Below are 20,551 nucleotides of genomic sequence, written 5' to 3' on the forward strand. Positions count from 1 at the left end.
TAAAATGAGTATAATCTTTATATAAGAAGAAATACGATATGACCACACAATACAAAATCAACATATAAGAATGTGTAGTATTCCTTCCAGTGTAATGGCAGGTTCTAATCCCAACCACCACTTCTAACCAACAGTTTGTAGTGTAGTTCCTATTATCCCAATAGGCTCTGCGCATTGGAATAATACCTTCAATAGTAAAGGCCTAGACCAGACGTTAACTAGGTCTACTACTGACGATATTAGACTTAAAGTTTTGGGTTTGCCAGCTAGCTCAGAGTTCACTAGAAACTTTCTCGAATGTTCAGGAAGGAATTAACTTCCCTGATTAGACAAGAAGGGATTTAGTTTCTGACAACCATAGAACATGACAACTTTGCTCTCCCCTAACCAAGAGTGTATCTCGAGAGTCGTGTGAACAAAAGGCAATTTATTTTACTCAGTCAGTACGTGCATTCTTAGTCTCATCAGAATGTAGAGAAAAGGAAGAGACGGGCGTGTTCAATAAAAAGGTGTTATTTATTGATCAGTCTCTTTTCTCATACAAGAGAAATGGATCGATATTATTGCAATACTTATAGTTAAGTAAAGTGCATACATTAAAAGCAGAAGTATAAAATAATACTGTAAAAACATTGATATGGTTTCTAAGCCATAAGATGTTTTAAAATGAATAAAATATATTATATACACATATACATTTGACTAAACGTACTCAACTGGTGTTTCTAAATACGCCTACCCCGTGTACCTGACCTAAGCCTAATACGTGGGCGGGAATAGAAAGTTACAGTTTAAGTTAAGTTTGTTTTTGCCAAGTGAATAACTAAAGAATTCTCTGCGAGGGGTTATTCAGTTCTGTACCTGGAATTAAGGATGAATGAGGGATGGTATCTCTCTCTCTGGTCTCGATATTCCAGGCTGCCTGCGAGGGCTACCCGGAAGCGCCGGTGCTGGATTTCTCGGCAGGAGAAAGCAGCGCGTCTCGTTCTCAGCGCGTCAGGAAGGCGGGGCTGCGCCAGCGGGGTCTGCTCTGCTCTGGGCTTCGGCAAGTATGGCTGCTCCGTCTCGTCACCACCGCGTGTGTTTGCATAGGGCAATATCGGTAATATTTATACCTTTAAGGTGCCGAGATTGACGTAAGGATGGACATAGATACGTCAATAAGGATGTCATACGACTTGCTCGTTAGCACATTCTTTTGCTGAAGTTCTCGGTGAAATCAAAACAATGGCCGCAGGGTTTTGCCCAGGTTGTCATAGGTTTGATTTGTTATGAGAACTCCGTATGCCTTATCAGGGGCTGGAGGAATATCGCTTGTCTAATTAGATCGCAAGCGTTATGACCTAATCAGATAACACGTTCCTGTGCCGTAGTGTGACTGCGTCAGATAACGGTATCTGCATCATGGGGGTTTTCTGCCTCATGGGCTGACTGCTAGTTAACTTGTTGGTTTGTTTAACCAGAATAGGGTCAGGAATAGGGGGATCGATTCAGAACCTATAGGAATACATCACACCCACTCCACGCTAACTATGGACATATTTACTAATCTATGCATAGTAAAACATACTATAGAGTATAGTGTATACCTTACCACCCCAAAATACATAAATGCATTTTGAAATTTTTCAAATATACGGAAGAATTGCAGTCATATGTATTGTATGCACTCAAGCTGTAGAATAATGCCAAAGTAATCACGCATTTGTATACATTATTGCTATTTGGTATATGAGAATTTACACATGAAATGGCTCTTAATACAGAAAAAAAGTTCGAGACCATTCCATCACACAATAAAATATCTATGAACATATCAGCGGGCAGCTAATATCTATAAGCTATCTAAAATTTAGAAACCTTAGTTCTCTAAGAATAGTTCTTACTTTAAGCAGAAGATAGTGTCCCGAAAAATATGTAAAAATATTTTGGGGCTGCTGAAAAATTGCTGTCCGTGAACTGGAGGTAAAAATTGTTCATGTGACTTTATTTTTAAAGTTGAAGGCCGAATTCAGGGAACGCCGTGTGCGAGCTTGCTCAAAAGTCTCTATTTCTGCTCTGGTGAGAACATCATATCATTTAGGCTTTCGAAAAAACTGTCAACAGCTTCCTGGGAAAGTTCCACTAACTCGGAAAAAGGTGTAACCATGCATTCGTGCGCATGATTTTCTCCATTGACATTCTGATTCGCATTAATGACAGAAGGTCGTACCTGTTCGATGCTGCTTTCATCTTGAACTTCACTACCCCTTAATCGTAGTGGTGAAGCTTCCACAAATGCCGTCATCAGGATTGGTAGCCTTTGAGGGCAGCACAAAGCGTGAACCTTGATCGGGCTCAACAATGTTTCTGCGTCCATTGGCGCATCCGATTGTAGCGTTAGACAGGTGTCTAACACGCATTCTTCTCCGCATAGCAGACACCTCAATACAGGTAAAACACATCTTTGCCACATTGGTCGAAATGATAGAAACCAAGTCATGTTCAGGTCTCTAAGCCGGGAGAGTCCCAGGATTTTTGATATCCGGTCCCGGTATCCAATGGCTAGGATTGTTTCTTCCCTTGTCGCAAGAGTTTTGTCTGTGACATGGGTTGCCATAACGAAAAATAAGGACTAAGAATAGGATTCCTGCAATTAGTCCCAAGATCAGGGGAAGTCCGCCAAAAATCGAATGGACGAAATCTGGAAAAATACCCAGTATGGCTTTGAATGGTGTTAATGCCATCGAAAATACTGTCTTAAATACCTTTGAGACCCCATTGGTATCAGAAATATTTAAGATTTCATTCAGGATTTCTGCGAAATGTATGGGGGAATTAGTTGATAACAATGAATGTATCTCTGCAGTCGTCCTTGCGACTTGTAGATCATACGTTTCTTTTGATGACGTGAGCCTTGTAGGCGTCTGAAGAAGCACTGTTTTCATTCTGCTTAAAGTATCTATTCGAATAGAAGTAATTTTCAAATTGGGCCATGCCCTTGCCTCCCTGTCTGGAAAGGAGCTGGGGAACAATGAGCGTCCACAGCACTTGACCTTCGCAGTCGTAGTTACGAGATAAGGTGTCCCGGGCATAAGACTACAACATCTGCGATCTACAATTAGAATGTAACTCCCATTATAGAATCTTTGAAAGAATGGTTCTATCTCTGTTGCAGGTGCGCCTTGCTGGTGACATGAAAGGTTGTATGAATTCCCTTCACAGGCTCCATGCAAACTAATTCCGTTACACAGAAGCGTGCCGCTTAGTGACATCGCACAATCATTGCCACTAAGAAACACTTTCTGTCCTTTTGTACTGACACATGCATGTGAATAGGGCAGGTTCCATGTTGTTTTGATGTACCCCTTTCCCAATTTCTCGTACATGCCACCCTGTATATATTTTTGGCAGTATTGAAACCTGAAGGTTGAGATTGGAATATTTATTATCCCATGTATTATCCATTCACTGACAGGTCGTTCTGACATTGTCACTGGTAATCTTTCGAGTTTTTCAATGCTCAAGATTGTATAATCAGCACCCTTTTGTGCCATACTGATTTGTCTATCAGTAAGGTTAAAGATTTGGAATAGTGACGTTGTGTTGATTAAACGCCAAGGCACATAGCCTGAACGCAGATTTTGTAACGTCCAGCCAAGCTGTACAATAGAACGCAATTGAGACTGACCGTGTTGTAATAACAGTAAGTCTTGCGATAATATGTCGATTGCTGAAGACACAATGCTGTCCAAAGAAAAAATTCTGGAGGACAGAGTCATTAACCCATTGTCCACTACAGAAAGTGATTTTTCAAAAATTAATACGGTCAATTTCCCGTATTCTCTCTGCTGTTTCAATTTGAGTAACCTTCCAGGCCTCATTGTATGCTGCATATACAGAGGCTGCTATGAATCGCTTGTGACGCTGTTTGCGTGGTCCCATAGTGAAATCACGCAAGTCTGCACCATCAGTAAGTAAAGTTAGGTGTTGCTTAATTTCTGTCAGTGTGGAAGTTTGTAGCCATTGAAGGCATAATTTGCCCACACTGTAGGTGGTTATTATCCCTGGGTGATGTCTTTGAGGATATCTAGGGTCTGGCCTGGTCATTTTGAACCCCTGTGTTTTGTTCAGGAATCTGTCTTGACAGTTATTAGTATCTGTGGGCAGATCAACCACTGTTTCCAATCTGGATGTGTTCTGTTTTGGTTTAATACATCATTTACGTCTATCTCTTCATCTATAGAGCTATTGCTGTACATTGTTGGTTTTGGAATAGACGGTTTATTTAAGTCTTTAATTTTGGCTAGGCCAAGACAGGTAGTTTGTTGAACAGTGTCATTTAAAAATATAATTTGTTCTGGGATCATGCAGGCTCTAAACAAAGATTCTATACCCTGTACTTGCCATTCTTTTGTACCCCAAACACTTTTCAATTCAACATTTTTGTCCCAATAATCAAAACCAAAAGTATTCATTTTTTCAAAGAATGAGTCCGAATATATCAATTTTGTGTTTGTTATCATGGTCTTTGTCCCTGTCTTATTTGACAATTTGAAATAAAATGTTTCAGCATTACTTATGTTAAAACCTGAAAAGTATGAATATTTGTCGTAAACGGTTCTTGAGCTCCCTTTTGGAGGGGTTGCACAATGCTCCCATTGATTATAATTTAAAACATTTCTAGGTTGTGCAGATCTATGTAAAAAATGGTTACCATAGTGGTTATAACAGTACATACTATCATAATTTGTAGAACCCTGCAAATAATCATGTTTGGTAAATTTAGTAGACATTACTAAGTCAGACATCATATTATTAATGCTTTCGAAGTCCCAATCATCAGCAAATGAGCTTGGTTTCACATAGTCACTCAATGAGATCTTAATTTGGTGTGGATATTTCAGGATTTCGACCGGACCATAAATTTCATAGTCTGTGTTATCCCATGCTACCCCACCCGGTATAGGATTGGCTGTGAAGTTGACTGAAGAAAGTTCTCTTTTCTCGACGTGTGACGATGTGTGTGGTTTGAGGATCAAGTTGATTTTCTGACTTGCTGTGTCCATTTTAGCATATTTTCCCTCAATGAAGCGTCCCAAAGTAAGTACCATGATGAGCCAAAGTATGAGGATAAATGCACCAAAACCCACCCAAAATTCGATCCATGGAGAAATCAGATATGTTTCTTTCAGTTGTTTCAAAAGTTCTTTAGCTTTATCTTTAAAGGTTTTTGATGATGTCTGTGTCTTTGATTCACTGAAGCCTTCAGAGGAATCATCGAAGTTTATGAAGTAGCCGGATGCAGTTCTGTCAATTGTTCCAATTGGTTCAGGATCACTGTTTCTTGCATTTGCACTGGGTACTTCATTGTAGATTGGTGTGTCTCTGCTAAAAGTTTTTATTTGGGTTTTCAGAGGTCTGAGTTCTATTGCATTGTTGCATAGTCCTTGTTGTTCTTCTGTAGGCGTTTCGAATGTGATGAACCTCTTCGTTAGGACCTCTGTACTGGTAGCAAACCTTGGTGTTCTGCTACTTATTGGGAGTCCACTTGGCCTACTGTTTGTTATCGGCCACATGATTGTGGTTTTACCAGGTCGATGGATACAACTCGGTTCTCCTTTTTACCAGCAAGTGGCGGTAGTACAACTGATCTTGACCTGTTGATAGACAAGACAGGAACTGCTTTTCTGTAAGAAGGCCCAAATTCCTTCTTTACCGCGATCTTTTCCCTGACTAGATCCCCGACTTTTGGAATCCAGACAGGTCTTGCTGGGACAGGTGGTGGTTCTTCAGTGGTTGTTGGCTGTTGTTTAAACTTTATGTTGCTCAGGTCTTTTCTTGTTTTGTTTAAGTCCTGCAAAATAGCCAAACGGTCTTTGATATCAAAGCTTTTTTCTTTCACCACTGAAGTCTGACTATCAATGTCAGAGATCAACATCCTAGTTCCAAATAATAATTCGTACGCACTGAATCCCTTCAGAGAATTTCTTGGCAAGTTATTTAGACTACGTTGGACACTTATTAGATGTTTGACCCACCCAGCTCCCGAACCTAATATCCTTTCCGTTATAGATTGCTTTATGCCTTGGTTTTTTCTTTACACCATCCCGTATCCCTCAGGAAGGAAGTGAGAAGATTCCCGCTGTGCTATGCTCATTTGGCCATGTTTCCCATCAGGCTGGAGGGCTAGAGTGAAAACAATGGTCAAACGTAGCATGCTCTTAGCGTATATGCCATTTAGACTCGCAAATCTTTGTATAACAGTCCAGACGTCAGCCGAGTGCTGGTGATCTACATTATAAGTGGAAACTAGCCTGTATATGTTAATCGCAAGCCTTCATTTTTACTCTTGATTTTTTCTGGAGTAAAACGACGAGGTATTAAACTGTTTCTCTCCCCACTGCGATCTCTGTTGCAGTTTGGGCAGTTTTTTACAAACATGGTGTGACGCAGGCTCATGCCTGGCCACCAGTACCGTGATTGTAATTCTTCCAGAGAATCTTTTAGTTTGAGGTGTCTGAGACCCTCGCCCATATGTGCGTCTGCGATTAACAAGTTTCTCCTGTCCATGTTTGGAATCACTCTATCCCCCACTCCAGGGATTCGAGCAAAAGGGACGGAGTTTGCATCGATTATGTATGTATAATTGAGTAGATAGTTGATCGGTAGCGCTGAGCAGTCGCCTTTTGATGACGTTTTCACCGCCAGCACTGTTTCAACGTCAATGTATTTTAATGTACGCTTTTTTCGAACTACGGGAGCCGATTTAGTGGCTGCCGCTGCGGCTGTGTCAGCCAATGAATTCCCTGCAACGTGAACGCCATCACGCTGATGACTCAGTGAGTGTGTCACGTGAGTCTTTGGTAGCTCTTTTTGTAAAAGAGCTATTTGTTCCCAGAGCAGTTTCTGCTTTATTGGTGCATTTGTGTCATCTTTGTAACCGTTCTGAATCCATGTCTGCAAATCCTTATTATATGATTTGACGCAGTAATATGAATCTGACACTATAAGTGTCGGGAATTCGCGATCCGCATTATCTAGCGCCATTTTCAATGCTAGTATTTCAGTTTGTTGTTCTGAATTAGTTTCTACTGAGTGTGTTTTTGTTAATAGAGGTTTTAGTTTACCTCCGCGCCACACTTCTTTTATAATCCCACATGTGGGGTTGTATGCCTGTTCTCCCCAAACGGGGGGTTGAGCATGTCCGTCTGTATAAATTACACAGGCGTAATGTCGTAAAGGCAGAATGTCGATTGGCAGAGGGAATGTTCTTTCATATTCTAAATTTTCCATTTCTTCTAGTTCCTTGGAGTACGGCACATTTTTCTAGAAAATTGTCAGCCAGGCTATACTTGATAATTCATATCCTAAGAACAGGACTGTCAGATGGGCAATTCTGGATTTTTTAAAGTTGAATTTGTAACCCTCTGCTGCGAACCCAAGTATTATGGTGTTCACTCTCTTCAAGTGAGTCTCCAAGTCATCATCTGTTAAGTAAATGTCGTCGACATAAGATAATGCTTCATCATCATATATTTGTAGTAATTCTGTTACTCTCGCTGAGAATACTCCCGGGCTGTTCTTGTACCCCTGGGCTAACCGACAGAATTGTTTTTGAGTGCCATTTATTGAGAACGCAGACAAATATCTGCTCTCTGGTGCTATGTTTTGACAAAAGAATCCATTAGAGATGTCTAATGTTGTTTTGTATTTTTTGCGCACTATGTTATTCATTAGTGCAGCACTATGCGAATTTTGCACTGCAAAGGTTTTGCAACATGTGTTAAGGTGTCGGTAATCCAAAACTAGACGATATGAATTGTCTGGTTTGGAGACCGGAAACAAAGGGTTGTTCATTTGTGAGGTGCAAGTTTCAATCACCCCCTGGTATTCTAGCTGATCTAGTATTTCTTTTACCTGTTTTTTAGCTTCTTGCTTAATTGGGTACTGCCTTTGTGCAGTAGGTTGTGATTTTAACTGGATTTTGTGAGGAGGAGAGTCCTCATCCCATTCCACGTGATTTTTATATAAAGCAGGAGCTAGAGCCACTGCCCACTTTCTAGCAAGTGTGTATTTTTTATGAATTGGGATATGATTTGAGAAGGCAGGCATAATTACTTCTTCGCCATGAGGGCAATCCCTGACAAACTCTGGTGGCCAGTCTTTTTCAGCTAGAAGGATATCATAGCCCTTGGAGAGATTATCCCAAAATAGTCCCCTTATTTTTCTAGTCTTATCACCCTCTATACGTAATGTTATTTCGTATATTTTGTGAGGTTTGCTAACTCTGGTGTCTGCAGTTTCCACTTGAAGATATTCATTCGTGTCCACTGTCTCCAGATGATTCATAAGGACTTTGCGAGCTATGCTCACTTCTGCTGCGCTGTCTAGCATTGTCTGAGCCCATTCCCCGTTTTTCAGTTGTGTCCTCAGAATTCTCGGCATTGTTAACTATTTTAATGCTGGCTACCTTCTTCTTTGGAAATTGTAATTTCTTTTTTAGCTGAGCAGGTTCCTTGTCTTTGGACTTGGCGTGCTCTTCTCTTTGTTCTGATCGTCCTCTTCTTTCCGATTTCTGCGAGGAAGTCTGAAAAGATTGAGAGGGACGTGTATCAATATCTTGATATCTATCAGGCTTTTTTATATTATCCCTATTTCTAAGGTTATATCTTTTCCCAGAGGGGTCACTCTGGGGTGACCTGTGTCTTTGGTTCGGAGATTTCTCTCTTTGCCTAGGAGACCTTCCTCTGGACTGGAATTTCTTTTCTTTGGGATTGGATTGTTTGTTTCCATCCCAGCTCTTTTTCTGTGATGTTGAATTATTATTAAAAAATGTTTTTTCAGGACTTTCAATTAGTTGTGGTTTTACTGGTATTCCACCTAAACTATCTCTACCTAGTTCCTCATAGGATTTTTCTATGATTCTGGCAATTTCAGCTGGTTGGTCTGCTATATCTGTTTCCTTTAACCTCTGGCGGATCGCCACGTTTGCTGCTTCTCCCTTTATGTTGGCTAATAATATAGCCGAGACCTGCTTGAAGTCTTTTAGTAATTTCATACCAAGAGTTAAAGCGGGTTCTGGACCGTATTCATCTTGAATTTGTTTTAGCACATCTGGTATTACCGAAATGGATGGAACACTGTGCGTTTTTGTGTAGATGGAAGCAAAGACTGTACCCCAAGTGTCACAGTCCTCAATGTGTGGTGCGATTCCCATTGGAAGACAGATAGTCAGAATCCTGTGCTTTTCTAGCGGGGTGGTGTCTGGAAACACCGCCTCTATTTGGGTGATTTTCTGCGCTAGCCAGAATGGTATTTGTTCCCGTTTAGCCGGTACTTTACCTAGGCAGGACTGGATGTTCTGTGGTGTAATTTTATTTGTGTTCCCCTGGTGAGGGGTCAGCTGTGGGAGTTTAATCGCTGGCTGAATTGTTGAAGTCCGCATCACATACTGGACTAATTGTCTATGTATTTTTATTAATTGTTTTAGCTGTGTTAACAGGTTGGCTGCAGACATCCCGTCGATGTCTGGATGTGGTGTGTATCCGGCTAGGACCGGCCACGTTGCTCCTGGTCTACCTAAAGGACCGAGCCTGGTGATGTGATTATTATGTTTTAGGGCGCCATCAAATAAGAGCAAATGCTCTTGAAATTTGAGTGGTACTTCCACCTCCTCGAAAGGAGTGTACGTTTCAGGAGGTTCCTCTATTTTGTAATAGTGGAAGTACTTTGTTACAGGATTTGCTGCTGGAAAATTTATCCATGAATAGTATACCTCTGTCTGCCGATATTCGTGTGCCTCAATTACGAATATGACTGTACCACCTCTAGGTGTCAGTCCATTTTCTATAAGTTTTATCGTTATAGATTTCCTTTTAATGACCGGGATGTGTATTATATCCTGGTCTGCTTCCTGCATGGTAGCATCAGCTGCTGCGAGTTCAGTTGCTAATCTAACTGCCTCTCTTTCTTCATCACTGTCTACCATTTTACCGACAGGATGGTTATTTTGTTTGTTTGCAGATCAGGTTTCTTATGGAAACAAAGATTAGATGCACAATATTTTGGAACAGTGTATCCTTCAACGTTGACTATACCAAGAACCATACATAGGAGTTCCCTCCTGCGAGGTCTGGCGGATATAACCTTTTACCCACTCCAGACGTCTTTGGAGTATTATGGGAGAAAGGGGTCTGAGTGAGAAAGCACGACTGAGTTACTTTAAATGTCTTACGTTAGTTTTATCGCCCTTTCCAAACGTGTTGGGCGCCATGTAGTGTAGTTCCTATTATCCCAATAGGCTCTGCGCATTGGAATAATACCTTCAATAGTAAAGGCCTAGACCAGACGTTAACTAGGTCTACTACTGACGATATTAGACTTAAAGTTTTGGGTTTGCCAGCTAGCTCAGAGTTCACTAGAAACTTTCTCAAATGTTCAGGAAGGAATTAACTTCCCTGATTAGACAAGAAGGGATTTAGTTTCTGACAACCATAGAACATGACAACTTTGCTCTCCCCTAACCAAGAGTGTATCTCGAGAGTCGTGTGAACAAAAGGCAATTTATTTTACTCAGTCAGTACGTGCATTCTTAGTCTCATCAGAATGTAGAGAAAAGGAAGAGACGGGCGTGTTCAATAAAAAGGTGTTATTTATTGATCAGTCTCTTTTCTCATACAAGAGAAATGGATCGATATTATTGCAATACTTATAGTTAAGTAAAGTGCATACATTAAAAGCAGAAGTATAAAATAATACTGTAAAAACATTGATATGGTTTCTAAGCCATAAGATGTTTTAAAATGAATAAAATATATTATATACACATATACATTTGACTAAACGTACTCAACTGGTGTTTCTAAATACGCCTACCCCGTGTACCTGACCTAAGCCTAATACGTGGGCGGGAATAGAAAGTTACAGTTTAAGTTAAGTTTGTTTTTGCCAAGTGAATAACTAAAGAATTCTCTGCGAGGGGTTATTCAGTTCTGTACCTGGAATTAAGGATGAATGAGGGATGGTATCTCTCTCTCTGGTCTCGATATTCCAGGCTGCCTGCGAGGGCTACCCGGAAGCGCCGGTGCTGGATTTCTCGGCAGGAGAAAGCAGCGCGTCTCGTTCTCAGCGCGTCAGGAAGGCGGGGCTGCGCCAGCGGGGTCTGCTCTGCTCTGGGCTTCGGCAAGTATGGCTGCTCCGTCTCGTCACCACCGCGTGTGTTTGCATAGGGCAATATCGGTAATATTTATACCTTTAAGGTGCCGAGATTGACGTAAGGATGGACATAGATACGTCAATAAGGATGTCATACGACTTGCTCGTTAGCACATTCTTTTGCTGAAGTTCTCGGTGAAATCAAAACAATGGCCGCAGGGTTTTGCCCAGGTTGTCATAGGTTTGATTTGTTATGAGAACTCCGTTTGCCTTATCAGGGGCTGGAGGAATATCGCTTGTCTAATTAGATCGCAAGCGTTATGACCTAATCAGATAACACGTTCCTGTGCCGTAGTGTGACTGCGTCAGATAACGGTATCTGCATCATGGGGATTTTCTGCCTCATGGGCTGACTGCTAGTTAACTTGTTGGTTTGTTTAACCAGAATAGGGTCAGGAATAGGGGGATCGATTCAGAACCTATAGGAATACATCACAAGTTACTCTCACTTCAAACCTTTTCCAAAAGGTTAGGCAAGTCATATTGCTAGAATTACACACGTTGCTAAAGAAAACAAATACTGCAATGCGTAACAATATTCTCTTGTACTGTGTAGTAGAGAAACAATGCCATACGTAGCCCACATTCATGTACTTTGCAATCGTAGGAATAATGCAATTTGTATCAGTACCAGTATGCCCTGTGTAAGGAAGAAACAAAGCAATGAGTTACGCTACAATCATGTACTGTGCAATGAAGAAATAATGCACTGCTTCACATTATATTCAGATACTGTGCGATGAAGAAATAATGCAAAGCACCACATTACAATCATGTACTCTGCAAGGAAAAAATAACGCAGTGCATAGCGCCCAGCATGTAGTTCGTCAGGCAGAAATAAGGCCCGGCATCATATGACAGTTCGATAGTTCGTTAGCAGCAATAATACAAAGTGTAATATGACAGTTTAGGTGCTCCGTTCCCAGTGCCCCCAATATGGATCAATGATGACACAAAAGTACAGCTTCTCACTCCGGCCCAAGTACTTCCCCTCCTTGGGCCAGCACGGGCCTAGATCTGAGCTGAAGCAACAGGCTCGCGCAGCTGACAGAAGCGAAATGCCGAGAGAGTGTCCCTCTGGGCCCGCACCCCACCCCAGGTGGTGATCCACGTTACCTGGGGGGTGCGACCCCACTCTCCTCTCCTCCTTCAGTGACTTGGGCCTTGATCCAGAACTCCGTCAACGGGTATGGCGAGCTCAGGCTGGCGGCTCAGCTGCTCAAGGGCTGCTGGTCCAGGCCGCTGCTGTTTCACTCCGAGGGCCCAATGACCTGTGAAGACTTACTTCGAATTTGGTGCACACACTATCCAGGCACTCCTCACCAGTGCCTCCGGTTGCACCTTGACACGCACTCTGCGCGTCCGAGACTCGCCTCTTTGCTCGGTGCACACCATGACCAGGCGCTCTTCACCAACGCCTTGGCTGCACCACGACACGCACCCTGGACATCCTTGTCTCTCCTCTTTTCCCAGTGCACACGATGACCAGGCGCTCCGCACCAACGCCTTGATCAGCAGTGGCAAAGTACCCAAAATATCTAAATTGGCAACTCGATGTCAGGAAAATGGTCTAGGGGGAAAGCAAAAAGTCTAGGGAACTTTAGCCAAAAAGACCAATTCCTACAAGGCCCTAGGAAGTGAGGGAGGAAAATCAAAGGAGCCATTGTAGCAGAACAACTAACCCACACCAATGTCTCCCCACCATGTGCTTTGGCTATAGAGGTGAACCATGTCCTAGACATCTCCCTAGCTGACTTCCGATGCAACTGCAGCACTGTGACCACACTTCTCGCAGCCACCAATGACATCTGATCCCTCCCCGACCGAGTCGAAATGCAGCCCTCATCCTGCTGAATCTCTCAGCCGTCTTCCATACCATCTCCCACCGCACCCTTATCACGAGACTCCATGACGCCAGCATAAGCAACAAGGCCCTGCACTGGATTCCTCTTCTTCCTCACCGGCCGAACACAGCGAGTCAAAACCCACAGAGATCAGCTACGAGTGCCCCAGTGCTCCTCCCTGAGCCTCACCCTCTTCAACGTCTACATGGCCCCCTTGCCACCATCATCACGAACCATGGACTCATGCCAATGAAACCTAGCTGATACTGTCCATCACCAATGAACCCATAGCCTCCAGAATCAACTTCCGCAGCGGGATGAAGGCTGCTGCCACCTGGATGAAAGAAAGTTGCCTCAAACTCAACCCAGACAACACCAAAGTACTCATCTTGGGACCCACCCCCACAGCTTGGGATGACTCCTGGTGGCCTGCCGCATTGTGAACCCCCCTATCCCAATGGACCACGCACTTAAATTTGGCATCATACTGGAGTCCTGGCTCACAATGAACAGCAAGATCAATGCTGTATCATCATCATGCTTCACCACTCTACCTGCTTTGAAAGCCATTCTGATGGATCCCCACCGAACCCAGAAAGACAGTCACCCACACATTCATCACCAGCATACTCGACTACGGCAACGCACTCTATGCCGGCACCACCCAGTAACTCCTCAGGAAACTACAGAACATTCAAAACGCGGCAGCCAGACTGGTCCTCAACATCTCCCGCCACAGCCACATCACTGGATACCTTCGAGAAAAAGCTGGCGCCCGATCAACAAAAGAGTCTCCTTCAAGCTCCTCACACATGCCTTCAAAGGCCTCAACGACGCAGGACCAGCATATCTGAATCACCGCCTCTCATTCCACGTACCCACCAGACATCTTTGCTCCACCCAACTGGCCGTGGCCACTGTCCCATGGATGCACAAGACCAGAGCCAGAGGAAGCTCTTTCTCGTACCTCGCCACACAGACCTGGAACACCCTACCTCTCCACCTCAGGCAACCCCTGTTGCTGACCCAATTCAGGAAGGACCTCAAGACCTGGCTCTTCGACTGAATGCCTGTGCCTAGGCGAATCAGCAGCCTCCCGCCACTCCTTAAGACCCTTATGAGTGAATAGCTGGGCTTTATAAACACCTGATTGATTGATTGATAGTAGTCTTTCTTCTCTTTTTTGTCTTGCATTACATTGTGGACGTTATTATTGTTAATTTCATAGTTCATTTGTTACATAGCAATGTCAGGCATGAATAGACTGTCTCAGTGCATTATGGCAACAGGGTAAACATTTCTTTGCATTTTCCTTCACTGCAGACCCTATAGTGGATATCATTCTACTTGGAGCTTATCAGAGGGGTGTAACAGTGGAGATGTGTCTGCGTTTTTTATGCATAACAAGTTTCTGGATTAGAGTATGGGAGATTCTACCTCTCTCCTTTGTTTGTTTTAGATCAAGCTAGCAATGGAAGAACAATTTTGACAAGAAAAATAATATTTGCATAACACCCTTGAACTCTTTAAATTACAGTCTTTTTTTAGAATGCATTTAGATGTTTTTCTGAAAAAGGCATTTGAATTGGTAATAAATTAAATAGAGGTTACTTATGGGAGTCATTTTGTGTTTGGTGACCTCTTTCCCCTTTACTCCTGTAGGATGGGAAATATGATGCGGCCCTGGTTGGTTTGGTGCGGCTACTTTCTGTGGCCATTGCAGCTTTTTCCATGGACAAGGCAGGCAGGAAGATTCTCCTCTTTGTCTCAGGTTTGTATGCCATGTTGTAAATGACCATCTAAATGACAAAACCTTCCACTGCACATAGAGTAGGATGATAACAATGTGAGCATTTAAGCGTGGGATGGGGTTTGCCTAATAAGTGCCTAGTTACTACATAGCTAAGCTAGCACCATATAAATACACATCCCTACATGTATACAGATGCAACTATGGAGCTATATAAGAGATTTGGCTATGTAACTAAGATTAAGGGGGTGACACTAAGACTCCAGCTTTGGTCCTGTTCAATGGAATCAGGTTATCTGGAACTTCTAGATCACACCATCCATTAGCACTTGTTTGCTTTTCTCAGTGGACCAATCTTAGTGCATTGTATATATGCAGATGTGGATCCATAACTCAGTGCTATAGGACTCAAGCTGCACCTTAATGATGAGGCCAAAGAAGACAAAAGTGACTTAGGGTTGCTTGTTTTCACGTTCAGAAGGGACCTAGTATGGCATTCTTTAATGCACTGGTCCTATTGAAGCATACACAGTGCTCACCATATGGTTGGTTACTGTCTGTAGTAGCACAGTAAACATAGACATGATGGACTGGAATGCAGCCCCTGGTAATTACCAGCAGCTTAGATGCTTTCCAGCATCCCACCCATCACTTTTTTAACTTTCTCAGCACTATGGGAAGACTGATATTCCTGTCCGTTGACACTGGCGTAACGGACACTGAGGGGGCCTCCCTGCACGGAACTTAGAGGGGCCACCTCCGAGCTTAATCAGGAGCTCTACGGCCAGAGGGCAGTGCTGAGGGGGCCTCCTGGAGCTTGGGGGCCCCCCGCACCGCAGGGGATGCGGGGGCCTGCGTTACGCCCCTGTCCGATGACCAGATCAGTAATATCTGCTAATTGCTGAGGACACCTAAACAGGGAATGTGTGCTGAACATTGCATATAATGGCTATAGAGGTAATAGCAAATGCACGAGAAATGTTCCTTAAATGATGTCCACTTTTGCAATATCTTCTCCATTCTCTTTCTTGCAGGTGGTCTTATGTTGGCTTCAACATTTTCCATGGGCATGTATGTGCACTTCACATCACTACCTCAAGGGAACAGCACCAACCACACTGGAGACAGTCTGACCAGCTCAACCGTGGAACCCACCAACTACATCACACTGATTCCCCTGTTCTGCATCATGATCTACATCATGGGTATGTAGGATGCTCCATCTCACAGCCTGACTGCATGCATTACAGATATAAACTGAGTGACTGACTAAGAGTTTGCCAGCGTTCAATGTACAGACTGTGCAGATGACTGCAAAAGGAGTCCAGTGTTACACATAAGTTACTGAAGTATTACACATACTCTAGCTGTAAAGAAATCCTTTGTTTGATGTACTGACTAAGTAACTGGCACAAATTGTTGGAAATTACCATCTTTTTAGTAACATTCCTCCAGTTTTGTGCCCTGCACTAACCTATTTTTGCTGAGCCTGTTTTTGTTGGCATTAGACCTCTGTGCACTTTACTCTTGCCAATCAGTGGTAAACTATTTGTGCTGTCTCTTCTAAACCTGGCCAAAGTGATATACACCTAATTGGCACCTTTATTTACTACTGGGTCCTACTAAATGGTACTACATGTACACAGGACCTGTAAATTAAATGCTAAAGTGGAACGCAGCACTGCTTGTGCCACCCACTAAAGAAGCACTGTAAACATGTCTCTTGCCTGCCACTCCCTTTTTGACCTGAAAAATATACCTCTAGCCAGACGACCTAAGCCTTCCTTTCTATGCTTATAAATCACCCTAAGGTAGGCTCTAAAGGCTCATAGGGCTGGGTGAATGGCACTTAAAAAGTAGGACATGTGTACTTAAGGCTAGCTCTCGCATAGCTTAACACTGGGTTACCTTATTAAATGTAATATGTGGTAACTTCAGTTTGAGACCAACTAGAGAAATACTCCTTCCGCTCATTGAAATTTTGATTTAAAACCCTCTTTCGTGGTAAAGTCGAATTTTAGATTTCTATTTTAAAAATGCCTCTTTTAGAAAGTTGTTCAAAAGGGGGTGGTGATGGACGGAGCATCTGAACCAATCAAACACTCACACCCAGTCAAAAGATCTGGGTTTAATCCATCACCGTTCTTTAGCCCACTCTGCCACCCCAGTTCAGACATGGTTATATGCAAATCAGTCTGACCCTGTGCCTCATGGGAACAGTCCAACCGGAACTGTCAAGCCATGCCTTCCCTGGACCGGAAACAAGCTTCCGAGGACCGGTTTCTGGCATTACAGCCGTCTTCAGCCCGGCTTGCTTGAATCCTGTGGCAAAGTGAGCAAGGGACTCACGTCTGAGCATACCCTGCCACACTTATGGCGGCCAAAAGCAGTTCAAAAGGGGGTGGCGATGGACGGAGCATCTGAACCAATCAAACACTCACACCCAGTCAAAAGATCTGGGTTTAATCCATCACCGTTCTTTAGCCCACTCTGCCACCCCAGTTCAGACATGGCTATATGCAAATCAGTCTGACCCTGTGCCTCATGGGAACAGTCCAACCCGAACTGCCAAGCCATGCCTTCCCTGGACCGGAAACAAGCTTCCGAGGACCGGTTTCTGGCATGGCTTGGCAGTTCGGGTTGGACTGGTTCCTTGTGAGCATAAGCAGAAGTCACACAGGTCAACGTGGGAACTGAATCAGTCTGTCAACAAGACCTTCTTGGATTCAAATCCCGGACTTTTCCGTCCAGAAATATTTGTGTTGACAACAACCGCCATGTGTTTCCTGTAAGCGTGAAGTCGACTGATGAAGACTGCACCACCAACACAGAGTTCCGACAAAGGCCTGGGACTTCAGTAACTCTCTCCGGGTCAAGCCTGTAGCCCGACTGCAGCCAACCAAGCTTCTTGCATGAAACTGAACTAAGTAAGAAGGTAAACTTTCCACCTGGACAAATCTGGTCCCTGCATCCTACCTGCATTCCATTGCATTCGATCTTATCTTTGGACTTTGACCCGGTCCAGCCTGACCAGATTACCGTGATTAGTGCTTTGTGCCTTTTGGTGCTAATTCTGTTAAAATTTAAAAAAATTGTTATCTTCCGGTCTACCTAATGGCATTTTGTCATTTTGGTGTCAATGCACTTAATACAATTTCCTCGATTTTTTTGTGTTGTGTTTTCACCCTATTATTGTTACAGTGCTGCATACATATTATACACATTGCCTCTAAGGTAAGACTGATCGATTTTGAGTCATTCTACCAGAGATTTAAGAACATGTTTATCCAGTAACTTTTGTGGTTCACTCTGAAAATGATTCTGTTTATTGCTTGAGTGGGGCTCTCACCTCTCTCAACTAATTTCCCCAATTTCCAATAGTAAAGTGTTCTAGAGTTCTGTGCACTGATTGAGAGACTGCCTGTCAGAAAGTGCTCTGGTACACACCAATTATTAAAGAATGCTTTGGTGTATAGACTCAAGGGGTCATTTAGAGTTTGAAGATTACAGACAAACCATCAATATTGGTGGAAGTCCCAAAGAACAAAGCCAGGATGCTGTTATTTTATGTTATGTTAGATTATTTATAAAGAGCACTTTCACCCTTGAGGGTATCCTGGCACTGAGTAGGTGTGTGTGCCCACCCCTACCTATGGTAGTTTGGTTAATTGAAAAGCCAGGTTTTCAGCTTCTTGCAGAATTTAAGAAGAGTAGAAGAGGTTCTGATGTAGAGAGGGAGGTTGTTCCGTGCTATAGGAGTGATGTAAAAGAACACTCATCCCCTTTCATAGGTTAGTGTCCTCCCTATTTATAGGGTAGTGGTAAGACAGTACTGTGTAGCCATTCAGTATCATTCAACCTCATCCTTGGTGGGTGGAGAAATCACCAAAGACAGACAGAAAGACTTCCAAAAATGTCAATAGTCACTCCAACATATTTACAGTGGTTTTACAGTCAGCGGATACACAACAGAAATGTTGCCACAAATGAGAAAAAAGAAAAAGCTTATTTAAAGATGGCCTTCTAGAAGAAACACCACAGCATTGTTATTAGCTGTTTTATTGCAGTCCATCTAAGTATGTTTATGAGCTCCTGGCTGCATTCACAAACAGCCAGAGGTAAGCACAAACAACAGAAATTGCAATACTCAAAAAAACAGAATACAGTGCACACAATCAGCACCTAATATACAAAACAAAGAGTTGCATTCCTGTAATATAACATGGAATGTTTAAATGTGTGACTCCAACATTTAAGACTTAGGTAGAGATCGCATAGATCCATGGCTTCATTGCGGTGTGCCAAATATCCTATTTTATTTCGTGAAATTCCATAAATGTGAGAGTTTACTATTTTATAGTGAAAGGTGCTTTGCAGATATCTTGTGTGACTTACTTCTTGCAAGCACACACTTCATAATTAAAAGTCGTGGTAGATACCATCTCAAGACTAACATGTTTCGGTGAGACAAGTTTCCTGGGTGCAAAACATTTAGCAAAATTGTCTAATGGAGTTTTGTGTAGAGCTAATTTCACTAGCATTATTGAAACTTCTTTCAGGCCTAGGGTTTATGTTTGTAGGAAAGATTGAATATACACATGCAAGGCGCAAAAGAAGTATGCAGCTAAGAGAGATGCTATGTAGTATTCCTCCAGGGGTTATATGATTAATCATCAAAAACAGTGAGCATACCTCAGTGTTGGGAACAATACTGTGATTTAGCACAGGAATCACATGTGAGTGTCAAATAAAGGGGGCTTCTGTAAGCTTTGATAGTATAAACTAGCATGTATTAAAAGAGCAAGGCACACGTGCAAGTACATTTATCAAAAATAACTTGCATGGGTCTTAAAATAGTGAAACTGTCACATCATCATTGTGTATGGGAACCTGAATGTAAACGAACACAACCCAAATAGCAACAATGGTTGGTGCAGCATAACACAGGCTATCTTGGGACATCCTACTGTGTGTCATGTCAAAGCAGAGAGAAGAGGAAATCTCTTTCTAATTGTAGACATGGGGTGCTTTGGCACAGGTGCAATACATATGGAACTGGTTCATTATCCCCTGGCAATTGAAAAGTCTGTTTAAAAGCTTGGGGGTCATGTTGTAGGTTTAGACCAACAGAAGCCTTTCACATGACTGAAATAAATCAATTTAGAAATTATTATAATTGTAAGAAAACAAAAACATGCATGACATGAACACATTGTTGAGCTACTAATCCAACTCAATCTAAACCTAAGTAAAATTTAAGACACTTGTCCTGTGCATGCAGCACCAGCAAGGACATACGACAACCACAACCAGCCATTAACGAACACTGGCTGGGGTAGCACTGAGTAGGTAGATCGAGTGTGGCCTTGACCTCATTCGTCCTACACGCAGGTGTCTTGTGGCCCCATTGTCTGTTAGAGGACCTACATTTGGCCTACACTTAGGATTGTTTTGGCCTTTTCATATGAAGGTAATACAGCAGAGCATTAATGTTTTTCGTATGTAAGTATTGGATATCATTTCAAATATCCAAAGATGTATTCTTCCATGCATTGTACTAGGGAAACATCCTTTACAACGCAACTTTTACCACGCAGTGCTTTTACATCGCAACTTTTACAACGCAAACCATTACAACGCATTGCGCTGGGGGGCGCTCTAGGATAGGGAATAGATTTAATTTACTATCCAACAACTTCCCTACTATCCACGGGGACTGGAGTTGGAATAGTAAATTAAACTATTCACTATCCAGCACCCC

At 42.7% G+C, this 20,551-nt stretch overlaps 1 protein-coding gene across 1 annotated transcript in view; it reads left to right on the forward strand.

The window, feature by feature from the left end:
• The window catches only part of SLC2A6 (solute carrier family 2 member 6), a 150,048-nt gene that overhangs the window by 102,428 nt on the left and 27,069 nt on the right, over positions 1 to 20,551 (forward strand). The window contains exons 7-8 of the mRNA XM_078641842.1: positions 14,703 to 14,811; positions 15,825 to 15,995. Of these exons, the coding sequence (XP_078497968.1) occupies positions 14,703 to 14,811; positions 15,825 to 15,995 (280 nt within the window). The remainder of the gene's footprint in view (positions 1 to 14,702; positions 14,812 to 15,824; positions 15,996 to 20,551) is intronic.

The sequence above is a fragment of the Lissotriton helveticus genome, chromosome 5_1 (genome assembly GCF_964261635.1).
Source record: "Lissotriton helveticus chromosome 5_1, aLisHel1.1, whole genome shotgun sequence".
NCBI classification, from domain to species: Eukaryota; Metazoa; Chordata; class Amphibia; order Caudata; family Salamandridae; genus Lissotriton; species Lissotriton helveticus.